This window comes from Protomyctophum parallelum (genome assembly GCF_964188405.1).
Source record: "Protomyctophum parallelum genome assembly, chromosome: 22".
Lineage (NCBI taxonomy): Eukaryota > Metazoa > Chordata > Actinopteri > Myctophiformes > Myctophidae > Protomyctophum > Protomyctophum parallelum.
In genome coordinates this window covers 6,438,552-6,458,826 of record NC_139714.1, presented here as the reverse complement: position 1 = coordinate 6,458,826, position 20,275 = coordinate 6,438,552, and the positions used below count along the sequence as shown (strand labels likewise).

The window sequence follows — 20,275 nt, the reverse complement described above, 5'->3', positions numbered from 1 at the left end:
CACACACACACACACACACACACACACACACACACACACACACACACACACACTCCTTCCATCCTTCCTTCCTTCCTTCCTTCCTTGCTTCCTTCCTTCCTTGCTTCCTTGCTTCCTTCCTTGCTTGCTTGCTTCCTTCCTTCCTTTCTCCCTCCTTCCTAGGGCCCTAACTGGGCCCTACTAGGTCCTACTGGGCACAACTGGGTCCTACTGGTAATAATAATAATAATAATAATATTAATAATAATAGTAATAGTAATAGTAATAGTAATAATAGTAATAATAATAATAAGAATAATACAAAGTAGTAGTAATAATATTAATATTAATATTAATATTAGTAATAGTAATAGTAATAGTAATAGTAATAAATACAATGAAGTATAAATATTATTATTAATAATAATAATAATAATAATAATATTAAATACAATGACGTATACATAATAATAATAATAATAATAATAATAATAATGCAAAGTAGTAGTAATAATAATAATAATAATAATAATAATAATAATAATAATAATAATAATAAATATGATGACGCACGCACGCACTCATGCACGCAGGCACACACACACAGAAACTGTATATGCACGCACGCACGCACACTGTATACGCACGCACGCACACTGTATACGCACGCACGCACACACGCACACACACACACACACACAAGCACCCCACTCCTCCCCTCCCCTCCCGTGTCGGACTATTGTCCCGTCTAACTATTGTCCCGTCTAACCTAAGGGGTGTCGGACTATTGTCCCGTCTAACCTAAGGGGTGTCTAACCTAAGGGTGACCTGTCTAACGTACGGTTTGTCGGACTATTGCTGCAACTTCTGTCTGTCTAATGTCGTGTCGGACTGTTGGAGTAAAAAGACGGTATTTCAGACAATAGTCCGAAACTGTCGGACCATTGTCCCGTCGGCTAAAAAGGTGTCGGAAAAAAGACCTGGACCCTTTTCAGGGACCCCCTAGAAGCAAAGATTTGAGTTACGGTAAAAACATTTGCTCTGAAAGAATATATATATATATATTCAAAGATTTGTGCCACATTTTCATGATAAAAAAAAAATAGCAGATCTACAAGCTCGTAGCGTGGCACTCGGTGCCGCTATCATCTTATTTTATTTACAGTTGACGGTGAAGGCCAAACTATGTTCCGAGACTTTGCTGTGCTCTCTTTCACTTTAAAACGCCTTAATCGACCCGCGCCTAGTCTGCCTGGTTGCCGTGGCCACCACAACCACATACGTGAGAAAATGAGGTCCTGGCACGGAAAATCTGAGCAAGGAGAGTGAATGAGTAACACTTTGTCCTCCATAGACTACTAACAACATTCTGCACAGTCATTCAATCGTGAGTCGACTGCAGGTTCTCAGATCCGGGGGAATAAAAGGTGACTCTCAAAGTCAGGGCATTGCATAAAACAAGATTATGCACAAATTATTCTCGGCAAATGTCGCTAGGATAAAAGAGGAGGTACAGTTATAAATAGAAACTGATCCTCTGTCACGAGTCATGACTAGCATTGCTTCATGGCTCATGGCTTCCCAAACGGACACATATTTATGGTCCCTTTAGACTTAATCTGCCGGGGGCAATATGCATTGCAAAGGCAGATGAAGGCTGGCTACGCGAGGCTACTACTAGCTGTGTGCAACATGAACTCACCGATGGTTTGGAAGGGAACGTCAGTGAATGCCGCACTGAAGTTGTTGTTGAGGAAGCGCTTGAGGATGTTGAGCGTGATGTAGGACAGGCTGGTGTAGACGTAGGCGTTGACGGCCAGGATCACAGCGTACGCACCAACCACACCACACGTTATGATGTTTCCCTGAGAGGCAAAAACATGGAAAATGATGCGAGTCGTTTCTTTTGCACTCCTCGAGCACAAGAAAAAACATTACCGGTACTCGTACCAGTCAGACTTCACTAGACCATTGGTTTTCAAACCTTTTTGTATCAAGGCCCATTATTTATTCTGCATTTGAGCCACGGTAGGACAACCATGAGATTTAGCCTCTAGGATTAATATTTTGTTTGGTTGGATAAGAGTTTCTCAATTCTATGATGTTGGTAGTACCATACTGTAGGTTGATAACAGGCAAACGTTGATCAAAATAATTACAATTATTCTACATTCTCTAATTTTGTAGACTTCCTGTAAATTAAGTAATGCAGATGTTTAACAATAATTTAACTCTTGAGAGTGTAAAATTAAACCAAAATGAAACCCTTATAGATCTACTCTCAAGAGTAGATCTATAAGGGTATATTTGGTTGACAACTCTCCATCATTTAGCTGGGGGACCACCTGAAACAGCCTCAAGGGCCGGCCAGTGGCCACTGGTGGTCCCCGGACCACAGGTTGACAACCACTGGACTAGACTGTTGGAGATCCTGTGGGGAGACATTGGCAAACCATTTTCTGTGGTATCATTTTTGGGGAGGTGTCCTTAACTAAAAAGTGTCTTACGAATGTTATGCCAACTATAAATGAAGGTATTGATTAAATTTATAGCATATGGAGAGAATTACAATCAGCTTTAGAGGTCAAACTGAAGTCTCCACAGACAACTGGTTTAGATGGATTGCTCATGTATCCATAAGACCTGATTTTGTTTAAATTCAGTTAAATCTGTTACATTAACGGGCTTTGTTCACCTGTTGAAGTGGATGCACCTGTTTGAGCCGGTACAGTGTACGATGTACAACAGCTGCAGCCTATTTTATCACGATCGTGCTAATGAAACAAAACGTTACACGGTGTAGGAGCCAATATGGGTGTTTTGATTTATTTTTGATTATTATTACTTATATGGTGGTGGTGTTGTTGCACCGCCAGGCCACTAGAGGGCAGTTGAATCATTGGTGGTGGGCTGGGCACCTTCACCTACCTACTCATTGATCAAATGGACACACATGTGTTAGGTGTGTGTTTGGACAGCAAGAGATGTGACAGTTCTACCGCGGTCACTGAAAGAACATGGGAACTTTAGAAACAGTAGGAATTAAGACATACACAAACAGTAGACAGCCGGGTGCATTTTGGGGGTTTATTATTATTTTATGCAAATTAACGAGTGCTGCTGCAAAGGAACCAGGCTGGAGGAGAGGCGAGCGTGTCAAGACATACTTTTTGGTGAGTCCAAACTCCACCGTGACTCAACTGAACGAGGCATTGGGCCAAATTTAGTTTAGCCACAGGCCCACAAGTACAACACACGTCGGTCGGTACAGGATTATTATTTCATGTCAAGTATCAGAAGTTGATGTTACCCAGGTAAAGTTAAGTAGGCTAATGCGTCACTCTGAATGTTTAACGTTTTCCACATGTCCAAAAGTAACTTATGAAAAAGACATAAGCCTACCCTTTTTTTTTTATCATATCATTGTTGATATAACGCCATTTAGGTCAATGATATAACATGATGTTGTGATATAATAATATAGTAGTGGGTAGACCTTAAGGGCCAGTCAACTGTCAACTGTGAGAACGTGTTTTGGTAAAATACTATTAATTCTGGATTAAAAGACATTAAACAAACCAGAGAGATCTCGGGTTGGAAAATGCGGTCGCGAGCACGAATCCTGAGACTTCGCGTGCGTGGCAAATATTGTGTTAAAAGGAACAGTTCAACTTCTATCACAGACACGTGGGGGCCAGCTTCTCCTCGATGTGATGTGAGCGGGTTAATAATTTGTACCTCTCTGGGCCAGCGTATGAAGAGCAGTGGGACCAACAGCGCCATGCAGGAGAATGTTATCCAGAACGCCACGTCTGAAGTCCTGAACACATCCATGTCACCTGAAGAACCATGAACATCAAACAGAAGGTTATCCACTGAAGAACCATGAACATCAAACAGAAGGTTATCCACTGAAGAACCATGAACATCAAACACAAGGTTATCCACTGAAGAACCATGAACATCAAACAGAAGGTTATCCACTGAAGAACCATGAACATCAAACACAAGGTTATCCACTGAAGAACCATGAACATCAAACACAAGGTTATCCACTGAAGAACCATGAACATCAAACACAAGGTTATCCACTGAAGAACCATGAACATCAAACACAAGGTTATCCACTGAAGAACCATGAACATCAAACACAAGGTTATCCACTGAAGAACCATGAACATCAAACAAAAGGTTATCCAGAACACGTCCATGTCAAAAAAGGACTCGCATGTTTTACTTAACCCATTTAGACCCGAGAACTGATTCTACAAAATGTCTTCTAAATCATGACAGTTTTCAGAAAAACCTATGATTCTATATCAGTGGTTCTCAAATCTCAAATGATGTTGTTCGAGGGACCCGCCCCCACAGAAGCAAAGATCTGAGTTAAAGCGGCCATATCTGCGCGGCACCCCAAGCTGTTATTTTGAACGGTGCATCATGGCGATACTTTTTTTCTGATCCGATATCACAATTTCAGTTAGCCGATACTGAATAGAGAATATATATATATATATATATATATATATATATATATATATAAAAGAATAATCTTATTTTGAAGTCCACCAACTGGGAATAGTGTTTATCTAGCTATATATCTCGTGTTATAGCAGACTATTTACCTGCCATAGTGTCAACCCCTTACCCCTGTGTCGGATCTGTGGTTAGACTGGCATATTTGCCGATACGGATATGACCCGATATGACCAAATAAGGGCCGATCCGATAATTTTCCGATACAGTATCGGGACATCTCTAGTCAACATGAACAAGGCAGAACCACGGCGGAACAAGGCAGAAAGAGCCTGCTGGTTAGTCAGTCAGGGACCAATCAGAAGGCTGACAAAAGGTGAATTAAGATTAGGGATCTTACCGAGGGGGGTGAAGAAAACGATGGAGGCCAGGAGGAAGCCGAGCATCAAGCCGACCACGACCACACAGGCCATGACGGAGCCGAAACGCCACCAGCTCATCACCAGGATCACACCCCCCACCACGCCGATCACCGCCGCCAGCGACAGGCGGACTGCAGACAAGACGGGAGATGATGGAGGGGGAAGAAAAGAATGAGGGAAAATGTTAATTCAATCATTAACCCAGTGAGTGGTTCTCAAACCTTTTCATGGCAAGGACCCCCAAATTGAAAAGATATGCCAGGGCAGGGACCCCCATAAGAGAAGATTTGTATGGCTCTAGCAGGGATTTTCAAACATTTTAATTTCAAGGTTCCCCAGTTTGAAATGCATTAGGCTACGGACCCCACATTTAATGGCATTTCTATCTCTGGGAGTCCAATAACTGAAAAACTGTAAAATGACTGTTAATTTAACTCAGAGAGTCTACAAATAGAGTTACCATTTGGTTCCTATTCCATAAAAATCTTCTCTTATTGGGGTCCTTGGCATATATTTTCAAATGGGGGTCCGCAGGCTAATGAGTATCATTTTGGGGGTCCTTGACATGAAAAAGTTTGAGAACCACTGCTGTACAGAAGCTACTATATTGGCTTGGCTGAGTTATCCACTTAATAAAGAACCAGACCTAATGACCAGAAACCCAATTGGATTTGGTTGAACTTAATTACCCAGTGTAAGTCCTGGATGCTCATTCAGTATATTATTGGCAGCTATTATACCCTGAAGAAGGCATCTCGTTTGCCGAAAAGTTTCTTGCATCGTGACTACGAGCTGTGCGGCCTCTTTTCCTTTTTTCAAGTTTTATCTCCTGCGGTCAGCACCTCCCCACTACTGGTGTGCACTGTGCACTTCTACCTCTTTGTTTGAGCTATTAGTATAGCCAGCCCATATCACATGTTGTAATTGGTGATTTGTTGATTTGTTAGTTAACTGTAACTGCAGTTGCTCTCTAGTCTCAACTCTGGATCACGAATATTGTCCCCCCACTTTTTACGTCCCGACGGCGCCACTATTCACAGATCAGAGAACAGAGTTGGAAATATTCACATATCAAACAGAGTTGGAAATATTCACAGATCGAACAGACGGCGTCTCTTTAATACTGCAGTAGCTAATTGTAGGCAACAAGCTACACCTTGACACTTCCCTGCACAGTGCTCACTTCTTGTCTGTACATACACATAGAGAGCAATGTTCTCCCTGTTGAGTCCAGTTACTCTTCCAGCTCAGAGGACGGCTCGTGTTTGATTAAAAGTGCTTTGTCGCTAATAGTCTACATTAGGCGTAGTTTGGTGGGAAAGATGTTTAGTTTGTTTTGCATGTGCTGTGCATCAAAGGGAGACCTCATGTCCAGCAGTTCAATGTCATTCTGTCATGTTCTGTGAAAGGTGATAATTGAACCCCCAGGATAACGATAAGTAAAACATAAAGCAGAAAACAGATCTATTAGGCCTGTGATGATTTAAAAAAGAAATAAGTTAGATTTGTTTTTACCAGCTGCCCACAAAGCTAATTTGTGTGATTTCTATCCTTCCAAATATGTTGTTGGAGGAGTCGATACAATAAAAGACATCATAAGAGAGAAAAATGCTAACATGTGACTGGGCAATATGCCATAGCAATACTCTGTGTGGAAAAACTTACTTTCATAATCCAGGGTAGTGGTGGTTGTGATCAGCACAAAAGAGAAAAATGCAGCGAAGCTGAAGCCCATGCAAAATAACTCTACAAGACACAGGGAGAGAGAAAGCAAATATATTAGACATAACCTAATCTTAGCCACATGAACGCTAGAGTCCCTATTCTGGGCATATGTCAGATTGGCAACATTTGGTGATGTTTTCTGGAAAGAGATTTGGTATAGAGGGGAAAAGTGTCAGAGTGCATTTGCAAGTATAGATCCTCCAGTCAAAGTATATAGGTTTTAACTGGTTAAGACAACAAAGTGACCAATGACTGAGTAAAGCTGAGCGACACAATGCAGTTCAACACATGTCTTCCTTTCAACAGGGAATATGTCCCATACTCTAGGTGGGGTTGGCGAAAGGGTCTTTCTGTGTGGAGCTCTCCCCGTGTCCCCTAGGGCAGGTATACCCTCACAAAAAACATGCAGTAATCCTGGTCTCTCTATACTGCCACCCCCTGGTCAGCCGGGGCACCTGATGGAGGGGAGAGGAGCTGGTTGGAATAACGTGTTCCTTCCACACGCTACGTCCAACCGGGGAAACTCCCCCCCCCCCCCCCCCCTGTCAGGTGAAAAGAAGCGGACTACTCACTCCTCGTGCATTAAAGGAAGAAGCATGCAGTTCGAGGCTCTCCCCACTGGTTGGCAGAGGGAGAGTAGCACCCAGGATTACATTTTGTAACCCAAAAGAAATGGGTTACAAAATCGTGGGATAAAAATGTATAAGGAAACAGTCCATACATAGCTCACCACTATAGCCGCATCGCCTCTAGATAAACATATCTAATCCGCCATGCAGAAAATGTAATCAGTGAGCATAACATACTGCTCATCAGATGCTTCTGTGTCCAAGTCTCTGATTAAGAAAAACATATCATTTGAAAGAGTTTGAACGTTATAATCTGGACCGTGGCCAAACTTTGATGACTGCACTGTGAGTCATGAGTTTGGGTCTTGGATAATAAACCCATGTGTGCCTCTCTCTCTCTCGAGTCGTCACATGCCACACAGGCGCCTCACGTGAGGCTGAGTGCTACTGGCAGGCCGGAGCACAATGTTTGGGTGGAATGTAAGAGGCTCAGAGTCAGTCTTAGCACGTTTGCATCCTCAATTTAACCCATTTATTAGGACTGAGACCAGATTCTACAAAATGTCTTCTAAGTCATGACAGTATCCTGTCATTGGTTCTCAAACTATTTCATGTCAAGGACCCCAAAAGAATGTAATTGGCCGCAGACCTCCATCTGAAAATATGTTGTTCCAGGGACCCCCCCCCCCCCCCGCCAAGAAGCAAAGATTTGAGTTAAAAACGCTCTGAAATAATATATATTCAAAGATTTGTGCCACATGTTTACGAATTTTCAAAAATAGCAGATGTGCCATTTTTCAATAGCTAAAGTATAACTTAATGCTTAAAACAGCAAAAGGGGTTCCCGTCCAGAATGGGTTAAAGTGGTTAAAATGAAAGGTGACACAGATGCGTTCCAGTCCTAAATGGGTGAATACTGCTACTGTAACAAAAAGGCAGGTGTATGTAGTAAGTATGTCGGGGTAAGAATGATGGTATTGTCTGTTGATGGTGACGTAACTTAGGTACGCTATAAGGTCAACGGGGTCTAAAGATAGATTTAGAACAGCAGTCGTAATAGACATTAGTTAGTAGCAGTACTTGCGCATTCTGCTTGCGCACAAGTAGGCCATGTATGACCTACTTGGCACCTCGACAGAGTGCATTTCTAGTTTACTCTGACTGTGAGACAGTCAACCGCCACGTTTCCATGTCGACCGTAGGGAAATACCTCCCCCACCCCCCCAAAAAAATAAAACACACGACCTCTGACACCGCTCATATTTTCATGACTGCCCTCCTCCTCCCTGCCACTGGACTTTAGCTGGAAGATGTATTTTTCACAGGCTATAAATAAATTAAGGCTACTTGTGTAGAGACAGCGACTTGTTATTGGAACGTTGTGACACTGATCTGCAACCAACTTCTGTCATCATTCACTGGTCACATGCAGATCTAGGCCATTTCTCTTCCAAGGAAACTTGGGCGCTTAAAAGGGCCACTTCACCCCTTTTGCAATCAGATCATATTTTAATGACTAGACCGGTGTGGTGAGTCGGTAACGATGGAAGTTGGAGATCCATGCCCCACCCGGCTATGCAATACTTGTTGTACCTGTGTCAGAGTACACCTTCTTACACCATCTGTCTGTGTCCCTTTTATGCCCATATACTGTATGGAGATTTCTGTATCTGTCTCTCTGTGTCCATTTATTCCTATATGGAGTTCTGTGTCAGGCATGCCTAAATATGGAGTGTTGTGATGTCAGAACAGGCCAGCTCCATATATGGAGCCTGGGCAGGGGCCCTATGCAGAGCCCGGGCAGAAGACTTTTGTGGCGGTTCTGGATAACTGTGGGTCTGACCGACTCGACACCTGGCACTGCACTTCCCCCCCATTAAAATAAGATCTGGTTGCAAAAGGGGTGAAGTGGCCCTTTAATTATATTACTGTGTACATAGTACTACCTTAATATAAAATAAATACTGAAATTTAAAAAGTCAAAAACAACTTACCACATTTAAAGAAACGATGACCAAAGAAGCAGACAAAGAGGCCGGCCAAACCAGCGAGTGTGAAGAAGAGCTTTGTAGATATCTTCCCTGAAACACATGAAAGGTAAACAATTATACGTCATGAACTGCTGGGAAATAATCCTCCCCACACATCATTTTGCTGTATTTTTTTTTTAATACTTTGAACAGCCTGCATAAGATCTGGTCATCCCAGCTTAATAATAAATATTTAGTACGACCGTCGAGCAGATTCTACTCTATGGCTCCGAGACACTTTCAAAGAAATTAGAGAAACGGTTGGATGGCACTTACACCCACCTTCTAATGAGAGTGCTAAATCTCTCTTGGAAGAGCCACCCATAGACTAATCTAATATATGGCAACCTTCCCCGTGTTTCTCCACTAGTCCAATCCAGAAGAACACAGTTTGCCGGCCACTGCTACAGAGCAGACAATGAGGTTATATCTTCCCTTCTACTCTGGAATCCTGCCTCAAAGCAGACCAGAGGTAGAAAACTGTCGTTCCCTGATGTCATCGCTAGGGACACATGCATCAGTAAGCAGGAATTGGGAATGGCAATGAAGGACCGGAAAGTTTGGCGTGGCATTGTGAAATCCATTGACAATTGCATGAGCTCTCATTATCTTCGGTAGCACTGCCTCCAAGGCATGGACGGTTTATGGCCTGTGCCAAATGTGCACAGGAGCCCTGAGCCAATGGGGGCCAAAACGTCTTGAAAATGGCCACTTAAGCCGATTTTCACCATTGTTGCCCGTTTTTCTTTAACAGGCTAGGAAGGTCGGACGGCAACAATCTAGATACCCGAGTAAAGTTAATTTTGAGCTGCATCCACCACATCCACTTCAATTCCCGTCTGCATTATTTTCCTCATTCATCACCCAACTGTGCAGACTTAATGAGATGTTTGTAGTGCATTAAGTAATGCAGTTGAATTACGCCCAGTTATCTGACTTATCTCAGGTCACGGAAATGAGTGTGAAAGAGAGAGAGGGAGAGAGTGAGTGTGTGCGGAGAAAGCAATACACCTCCTTTGACACTATTAATTTATCTTTAAAGGACCACTTCACCACTTTTCAACCTACCTTCTTCATATAGAAAAAAAGGGCAGGGTTTTTCAGAGCCTTTCTTCTTTCTAATTATGTGTTCTGCCCCAAAAAAATTATTATCATGATTTGTCAGGAGCCGAGTTGGCTTTGTCCGAGGCTTTAAGGTGGTTGTACACTGAACGCGTTTTTCGGAAAACCGACGGAAAAATGCAGCTAAAAATCCGAAAGCGCGTCCAGTGTGCAGGGACCTTTTAAAGGCGTTTAAATAAATACTTTTTGAAACGTGTATGGGAAAAATGAATGGAAAATTCTCTTCCGGTGCCCTCGTCGTTCTGAAAGGGACTGTGACGCTCTATATGCCCAAATAGTTGCCATAATTTAAATGGGTAGCCCAAGCATTGTCGGTGCTGTCCTTAGCCCCGCTAGAGCTACGCAGAACAAACTCACCCAGCGTCTGGCAGTGGCCTGCCGTCCAGTTTGGAGGCGACGCAGAAGAAACTCACCCAGCGTCTGGCAGCCATCCAGCTTGGAGGCGAAGCTGCAGCTGTAGGTGTGGACAGGGACGTAGGAGGCAGAGGTGTTCAGCACGGGATCCCTGACGATCACCGAGTAGACCACTCCCTGACCGGGGATGGAGGTGAACACGGCTGTGGTCTCGTCTCCTGACAACAGGGTCTTGACCTGAAGAACGACAACAGATTATGACGACGAGTGATGGTACCGACTGATAATGATTTACCTTCCATCCATTACCGTATAGAGCGTCGCAGTCCCGCCCCCGACGAACGGCCCGGAAGACAATTTCCAATTCATTTTTCCCACAGACGTTTCATGAAGCTTTTATTTAACACCCTGAGCGGCATAAACGGAGGTCTCCGTCCTATAAAATAGTAACGCTCGACGCTCAGGACGAAGATTAATCACAGGAAAGAACTTTATTGATATCATAACCGAGCGCACCGCTCCACAGGCTGGGAGCGCCTGTTGGGCAACATTCGATGTAATTTCCGGTTGGGACGTCATCCAAAATGTAGATCTGCCATTTTCAGCATACAACAAAGTGTAAAATTACTTCTGGATCTCTTGTCCACTAGTCCCTTCCTAACATATTAGTCTAGTTTAAATTTGTTGACGAAATTGTCAATATTGTCATCATAGCTCAGATTTAATTTAGTTTCCATTTAGTTTTGTCAGTGAGAAAATGTAGACGACGAACACGGGCAGTCCACGACATCAACACTGATCCATACCAGCTTGCCGTTCTCTGCCATGCCCTGGACATTGGCCACGGTCTGAATGCTGCTGATGAGGCTCCGCTCCGATAGGTCGTTCTCTGGCAGGAAGTACTGGTAGATGTCGTACTCCAGCCGCCAGCGCGTGTCGGGCCCCGTCGCGGAAACATCGCAGCTGGCTGGAGTTTCACCCCTGATCGCCCGGAGAAGATACAGAGCAGTGTCAGTCTGGCAGGCGGCATCAAGAACAAAACAGACCAAATCAAAGTCATACGATTTGTCACACACCGCAGTTACAGCAGTGAAATTTGTTCTCTGCATTTGACCCATCTCTTGGAGCGGTGAGCCGCAGCCAAGGAGCGGTGAGCTGCATCCGTGCCGCGCTCGGGAATCATTTGATTAGTAGATTTGACCCCCCAATCCAACCCTTTGATGCCGAGTGCCAAGCAGGGAGGCATTGGGTCCCATTTTTTAAGTCTTTTGTATGACCTGGCCGGGGATCAAACCCGACCTCCCAGTTTCAGGGCGGACACTCTACCCACAAGGCCACTCTCTGGTGTTTTTTACTACTACTACCAGTAGTAGTAAACCTGTGATGTTGGTTGACAATACTGTTGAGGGAACGAGTGAGCTAGTCAAAAGCTGGAGTAGTGAAAAGCAAGCATGCGTCGTTAAAATCTAAATAGTTCATCGATGCGTAGAAAAAGGATTTCAACCTGAGATCAAGTAATAACTGGCAGCATAGCTAAAACAACAAACGGGAGTCTCCGCACAAAAACTGTGCAAAATCAGATTTTTTTAATATATATCTATATATATTATATAGATCTTCAGGCATCCTTGGCTCCTTGTAATTCTACACCTGGCTTCATTTTTACTCCAGCACCTCACCCGAGTCTACTGGCAGATGAGCAGTGTTTTTTTATTTAATTTATTTCACTATTTTGACTAAAATAACAAACCAAATCATGGTGATTAATAATTAACCTGACGCTGCCAGATGAGGGCGGTATTGGGTAACCATGTATCCCAACACAGCATTCATCTGGGATCTCTCAGACAGTTGAGCTGACAAAAATCCATTCCGTACCGGACCAATCAGCGTGAGCTAAGGGCGGGACATGGGCGAAACCGGATGTGAAGCTATATAGACACGTCAATATGATTGGTTGTGTTTGCACGCCCACACGGTGATAGACAGACGGTCCCATCCAATCATCTACCAAGTATCTTGAAAAAAAGGAACAGCCCCGTCATCGCATTTGCTTCCGCGATCCCAGATCCCAATAAGCTGTGAAACAAATTTGTGTAGCAAGCTTCTTGGATCTGGCAGCGTCAGGTTAATTAATAATATCATGCAATAAAAAAATAAAATTGACCAAAAATCAGTTTCTCGAAAATATACAGGCTCAGATTCAGAACCACAATGGCAACCATCTCTCCATGAAGAATTTTAAGACAATACTGAAAATGTTCTTCTCTCTCTAAAGTAGATTATAATCAAACATTAATAAAGTCATAACCACGAAGGCTATGTCAATGTAGATCGGGCAGGCAATGAACCACGACGACCATGTGATTTTCCTAATGAACCAATCCATTGTATCGCCGTTAAAAGATGTCATTGTCAAAGGGCTCTCTTTAACGTAGCAGACATTCTTGAGAGAAATGGGATAGTAGTGTGTAGGCTACAGCTACAGGGTGCTGCCTTGCTGCTCGCTATCGGGCCTGGCACTTTATGGCCTATTCATAGTCCAAGTTTAGGTGATAAGGTGACCACTGAAAACGACATGCCGCGGTGATAAGCCACTCACCGCTCACCCTAAAATATCTATCTGTCTGTGTTTACCAACCTGGTCACCTTATCACCTAAAACTGGAGTATAAATAGGCTTTAGCAGATTGGTAACGTCTGCGCCTTTCAGATCCATAGGTCCCGGGTTTGACTGGTTGTGAAGGTTCACCTCAGTCAGTGGAGCCTAGCTCCTGGCTGGTTGTGGAGGTTCCCCCAGTCAGACAAGCCTATAGCTCCCGACTGGCGGGAGTGGATGTGCTTCCAGTTAGTGTTAGAGGGACGACTGTGGGCTCTAGGGTGCTGCGTTGCTGCTTGCCTATCATATGCGCATTTCGGATACATAGGTCCCGGGTTCGCCTCCCGGCCGAGGCTACAGTAGTATCAGCCCCAGCAGAGTGAGAGCCAGAGCAAGAGCAATGTGTGTGTCTGTATGAGAGCCTCACTGATGTCAAGCACAACTACAGTACTGTAGTTTATATTCACAATTCTGTATTCACATTGTTGATACAGTCTCTATAGAGCGTCGCAGTCCCGCTCCCTTTCTTGACTTACGCCAGGCCCAGGAAATGATTCCCACAGCATTTTTCCCATAGACATTTCAAAAAGTATTTATTTAAAGACTGTTAGCCGCGGACAAGGCCAACTCGAGTAGTAACAACTCATGACAACAAACACAATATTTTGGACCAAACAAATAATTACAAAGAAGAAAAACAACAATAAAAGTGTTGTAACCTGCCGCTTCTTTGTAATTATTTGTTTGGTCCAAAATATTGTGTTTGTTGTCATGGGTTGTCACGACTCCAGTTGGCTTTGTCCGCGGCGTAAACGTCTTTAAATAAATACTTTTTGAAATGTCTATGAGGAAAATGAACGGAGAATCATTTCCAGGCCTCTGGTAGGGGGCGGGACTGCGACGCTCTATAACCTTGCATATCCTATGTTTGTATTCACATGGCTGATACAATCTGGATTACCTTGCATATCCTATGTTTGTATTCACATGGCTGATACAATCTGGATTACCTTGCATATCCTATGTTTGTATTCACATGGCTGATACAATCTGGATTACCTTGCATATCCTATGTTTGTATTCACATGGCTGATACAATCTGGATTACCTTGCATATCCTATGTTTGTATTCACATGGCTGATACAATCTGGATTACCTTGCATATCCTATGTTTGCCGGTGCAAAGCGAATCGTCGACTCGTAGAGGTTATAGTGGATGTAGACGTTGGGATCGATGTCGAGGTTAAACTCTACGTTGCACGCTCCAGGCACCGGATCTGAGGGAGCCAGATATTTGTATTGTAATTTAGAGACAACATGAGCGAGTCGACACCAATAGGAAAATATTAAGAGACACTAATACAAAAAAACGACTAAGTTTAGCATTATTGTTCTTATAGCATTTTTTCCCTTTATTACCAAGAAATGTATTACCAAGAAATGTAAACAAACGCTCTTAACAGATATTACATAGGGTCACACATTAGCAACTAGGGCTGCAACCATCGATTACTAATAATTTGCAATTTTATCGATTACTTTTTCGATAATTTCAAATAATCAAGAAGTGTGTTTTTGGATAAAATAAATATATACATAGTGTTTTTTGTATCTCCGTTTTAAAAACTGAGAAATTACCCTCGAGGAATCATCAAACATCTGACAAATACTGTAACATGAAGTTGGCATTTGACATGCGTCTGACAGACACATGTGACATTGTACTACTAGGCCCAGCCATGCCTCCTTACAAGACTATCTATAACTAAACTATAAAGCTACAGAAATGAACAACTGCTGTGATACAGATTTTACACATCACTGACTCCCAGTTCATACAGTTCTTCTTCTGAACATAGAGTTCTGAACTAGTGAAGTAAGAATGAGTGAATCGATTACATCGTTTATTCCATCTTACATGGCAGTTATCCAGTGCTTTTGGTGTTGGGTCCATAATCCCCTCCCATTTCAACCCCATTTTTTGGACCCATGTACTGTAGGTTACGCTGATAAAACAATGATTGCTTACATAACAAAAACCTTAATCTGAACAAGTCTTTAGAGCTTGAGACGTTGATGATGCTCTCTCACTCTCACTCTCACTCTCACTCTCTCTCGTTAGTTGAAATTTCAGGTTAGGGTTTCAGATTTTTTTATGGGTTCATTTAATACAACTAGAGCGGTGCCCTTGTTGTGATGTCAGAACAGGCCAGATCCATATATAGAGATATAGGGAGGGGATCAGGTCCACAACCTGGGCAGAGGCTTTTGTGCTGGTTACCCGTTCCACCCTTAGAGTATATATTAATAGAGACGGCACCGGATTTCTCCTCCCATTCACTTGCATTAAGTTGCTCAAAAGCGCATGAGGCGATTTCACTCCTCCTTCCGGGTAGGAACAGAGTGCATTCTGGGATTGATTGGGCCAAACACATGAACGCGCTGGCTCTAAGGTTCCACCCATCTGTCTGTGTCCCTTTTCTCTCCATATATGGAGATTCCGTTTGTGTCCCTCTGTGACCCTTTATTCCTATGGAGTTCTGTGTCAGGCATGCCCAAATATGGAGTGTTGTGACGGCACGCCGTCAGGCTGGCTCAGCAGCCTAGGTGCCCGGAGCTCAACCGTCCGAGCCAGTTCTGACATTTATTAAGAGACATCTTACCAGCACTGGCGTACGGCAGGATGACCCCCGTTCCTGCCACGGCCCCACGGTCAGGCGACAACAGGAACCAGGAGAGGGTGGTTTGTCCAGGCATCAGGGGTGACAGGAGACCAGAGTCCACTGCTGTCAGAGAGAGACCGACGCCTGGCATCTGGACAAAAACAACAGATTCCACACACTGTCAGAGAGAGACCGACGCCTGGCATCTTTACAAAAACACAAGAGTCCACACACCGGCTAGGATAGCAGGGATGTTTTGTTTTCCAGGAAGACCAATCTATAATGGAAAGGTAACAAGTTTGATCTCTACTACAACAGCCCATGTGACGTGCCCAAGTCAACAAGTCACTGAAAAATAAGTTTGCTCTTACTAGATGTCTAGGCTGCTTCAGGGCCTGAAGATCTAGCAGCGCTGCCGCTGATCAGAGCACTACGTCACGTGAAGCTTGGCCAACCTACGCTTACCTTTTGACCTACCATCAACACACCGTCCACCCAGAGGCCAAATTTAATAAGATGTCATACTCGGTGGGGGGTGATGGCCGATAGCTGCAGTGGAGCTTCGGCTAAGGATTCAGACATTTAAAAGGTTTAAAACCTACTTTACTAGCTGTGTCCATCATTTGCCAAAATCACTTGGCAGAACATGATTGGTCAGTAAAATACCACATTCATTGTAAAAGTTAATCTTTTTTTCTTGTACCTGTTTTGCTTCATTTAGATGAATTTTGGGGTTTATGGGAATGTGTATGTGGTCAACAATGCACTAGCTAGCTGGTCGGCTACCGACGTGTCCCAGTAAATCAGTCAGACAGAGATTGTGGCGACTTCAGCCGCCCGCCACAGTGACAATATGACATCTTGACACGTGAATCTTATTCATACATGCTGGCATGGTGTGATGGTGAGGGCTGGGTGCCGTATTCTCGTGTGGCAAACTAGAACATCACTGTAGCCGAGCACTTCCTTACCCGGGTGTATGAGAGGGTGGCGTTGCGGTGCTGCGTGTGGAACTGAAGCGTGATGTATGCCACCTCCGGGGGGATTCTGGACACCACCGCCTGGACAGTCTCATTCTGGGAGAAGCTCACGTTCCGGAACGTTCCCAGCAAGAACACCACCCGATCTAAACAGAGTGGTGTCGTTATAGTATCTTTCATTCATCAAAGTTAAAAAAATATATGTGATTGGCCACTTCACACGAAGCTTAACTGTACTGGCCAGGACATACCAAAGGCTGAAAAATGGAACCCAGTGTAACCCTGCTTGGCACTCAGCATCAAGGGTTGGCTTGGGGGTGAGTCCCTGGCTGTGAAATACTAGCGTCATGTTCATGTCACACTACAGAAACAATCCCTATAGTGTCGCAGTCCCGCCCCCTTTCATGACGACGACGGGCCCGGAAGAGAATTTCAAATAATTGGAAAGAAGAAAATCTTTTTTAAAGTGTTGTACCCTGCCCTTTTGTTGTTCTAATTATTTGATCGGCCCAAAACGTTGTTTATTGTCATGATTTGTCACAACAAGTGTTGGCTTTGTCCGTCTTAAAAGGTCTTTAAATAAATACTTTTTGAAATGTCTATGGGAAGAATTTATGGGGAATTCTCTTCCGGGCCTGTCGTCGTCATGAAAGGGGGCGGGACTGCGACTCTCTAGCCAAATTCCAATAACCCGAATCTCGGCCACTTACTCAAATCCTCACACTTGGTCAGATTTGGGGTATTGGAATTTGGCCTATGGGCCTCATGGCTCGGCAAGGCTTACTTGGACAGTAATTTAGCCATTCTGTCATTGAGGAACAGCTGTATCTTTGTTACTTGCAGTTACACCATGTATTGTAACAAAACCTAGGCTGAGGAGTAAAGGCACATAGATAGAGTGATGATGATCAATGACGCCTATAACATGTCAAACAAGTACTGTATGCGTGTTAAACCGGTGTTTCTCAAAGTGGGGTCCGGGGACCCGTCACACCTTGGCTCCAGGGTGTCCCCATAAATGGATAGTTAGGAATAGAAACCAAATGGACACTGATGTGGCTGTAACTCTTGAGAGTGTACAAACGGAACGAAGTGGACCCATTAACCATTTGGTTCCATTTGTACACTTTCAGAGTTATGGTGGTATGTGGTCTAAAGCAGGGGCCCTATACATCAGCTATTTTCCAAAATCCTTTGACATTTTTGACACCACAAATCTTGTATGGGGCCCTTGGCACAACATATTTTCACACGGGGGTCTGCGGCAAAATACATATTAATTTAGGGGTCCTTGACACAAGTTTGAGAACCACAATCTGAAGCACATACTTTGTCAATAAATATAAGTTATCTCTCTCGTGAGCAGACTTGTCAATAAATATGAATTAAGTTATCTCTCTCGTGAGCAGACTATCAGGAAGGATATCTCTCTGTGGCTGAACTTTTTCCCACCACCAACAACAACCCATTTCTTATCAGGATGAACTACTGTGGCCATTTCACTCAGCTGTTCAAGTTAACATTTTTAGTCCAACCTAACTTATACATAAACAGGAGATCTGTCAGTTGTGTGTTCTCCAGCATGTGCAACCTTTTCCAGGTCAAATTCTTGGGACTCGATTGACACGGTGGCTTGTTTTCTTTTACTGTAACATGTGAGTGGGTTGTGTAATAGGAGAGCTCATGAAGTCAGATCATACTATAAGCCAGGCATACATGGGCAACTGGAGCCACATGTGTTCCCCACCTTCACTTATGTGGCCTGCAGGTTAATATCTCAATATTGATGTACTATTTATTGCAGCCGTTACAATTCCAAACATGATCCACTTTACTTAGTTTAGTCTATTAGCTGTATAGTATTAAAATGTTATTGTCTTTTTTATGTCCAGTGTATTCGCATTTAAGTGTATATGGTTGACATGAGTAACCTATAACTAAATGCACTTGAAATTAAATAAACGATTCAAAATGGCAAAAAAATAAAAACAAATTTCAATTCAAATATAGCAAAAAATAGCAGATCTTGCACACTTGTAGATCTGCTATTTTTGATACGACAGTGTGGCCCTCTGGAGTGAGTGTAGAACTATAGTAGCCCTCTCCATCTTCAAAGTTGCCCACCCATAAGGTATTTCTTTCATGCATGACAGAAACAGAACACTTGGAGGTGTACCAAACAGCCACATGTGCATGGTTAAAGACTCATTTCTAGAGAATAGAGATACATTTTCTGGAATATGCACTCACACAGTACACTAGTGGTTTCCCCTGGCCCTCACTTGTGGGAAATTTGGGAATTAACCTTAAGGACCTTGGACAAAGTTTGACCACAGTACTTGAGCCATAATAAGGGCAAAGCTGCTTTTCCATATTTCACAGCATGTGTCACGGCAGAGGTTTTACATTGCTGCCAGATTATTCATCATGGTATATTTACTAGAAGGTACAATAATGGCAGTGACCTCAGTCCATTCCAGTTCTCTAGTCTAAATGGTCTGTAATATCGTCATCTCGTGCATTTCATGCACATGTGTTGTCAGTCACTTCAACTTTTCTTGACAAGGACTGGCGTTTTATTGTCCTAGGTTTTAGTGGCGTGTGTATTAACCCACTTTTGAAACCTTAATTGATTTTGATTTGTCTGAAACATGATGACGGATGATGTTGTAGCTATATCTCATTTCCTACTTAAAAATGCAATCAACGGTGTTGGTGAAGACGAGCCTCAGCAATACACAAATAAACAGACAAAAGTAGCATCCGCCCTCAGCGGTACAAGATATTATCAGTGAAAAAAGGAGAAGCTTAAAACGAGCATATTTCGGGGAAAAAACAGCAATCGTAAGTTCGTAACACAAATGCACAACAACTAAAAACCAGAAAAGACCCATCATATCATCATTGTCACGCAATAACAACATCACCCCGGCGGTTACCGCCAGCCCAGCAGAACTTTACCTTCAACTTGAGCTCCAACATCATCACACGACAATGGAACCAGGAGTATGCTGCACCAGATGATCCAAGCCGGAGACATCGTCCTCCTCCTGGCTCAAACCCACAGCAGCAAAACCGCCTGCAGCTCTAGTCTAGTGTTGTAAACTCATCTGTGTCGCGGTGGTTTGACAGACAGTGGTGGCGCGTACCGCACCCGAGTCTATTAACAACAAGAGAGGAGAGCCCCGCCAAACGCAACCGTAGCATACTTTAGTTTGGATACAAAGTAACAGTTATTGTGTAAACCGGGTTATTGTGACTGGCATGACGCTTCTCCTTTCCTCTCTGTGTCTGAGTCTGTCAAGCGATAAACAGCTGCGCCAAAACGTCCGTGGATCTGTGCCAGACAGTGTTGC

At 43.4% G+C, this 20,275-nt stretch overlaps 1 protein-coding gene across 2 annotated transcripts in view; it reads right to left on the bottom strand.

Moving 5' to 3' along the window:
* tm7sf3 (transmembrane 7 superfamily member 3) overlaps positions 1–20,225 on the bottom strand; it is a 25,999-nt gene extending 5,774 nt beyond the window's left edge. The window contains exons 1-11 of one of the 2 annotated variants that reach the window (XM_083757472.1): positions 19,881–20,225; positions 16,911–17,065; positions 15,940–16,117; positions 14,433–14,553; positions 11,484–11,658; positions 10,737–10,914; positions 9,166–9,252; positions 6,543–6,623; positions 4,856–5,008; positions 3,718–3,818; positions 1,682–1,844 (exon numbers count right to left, since the gene is read on the bottom strand). In XM_083757472.1, coding sequence (XP_083613598.1) covers positions 1,682–1,844; positions 3,718–3,818; positions 4,856–5,008; positions 6,543–6,623; positions 9,166–9,252; positions 10,737–10,914; positions 11,484–11,658; positions 14,433–14,553; positions 15,940–16,117; positions 16,911–17,065; positions 19,881–19,959 — 1,471 coding nt within the window. In that variant the 5' untranslated portion in view covers positions 19,960–20,225. The remainder of the gene's footprint in view (positions 1–1,681; positions 1,845–3,717; positions 3,819–4,855; positions 5,009–6,542; positions 6,624–9,165; positions 9,253–10,736; positions 10,915–11,483; positions 11,659–14,432; positions 14,554–15,939; positions 16,118–16,910; positions 17,066–19,880) is intronic. The other variant, XM_083757473.1, reaches the window with a different exon arrangement.
* Between the last annotated feature and the right edge of the window lie 50 nt (positions 20,226–20,275).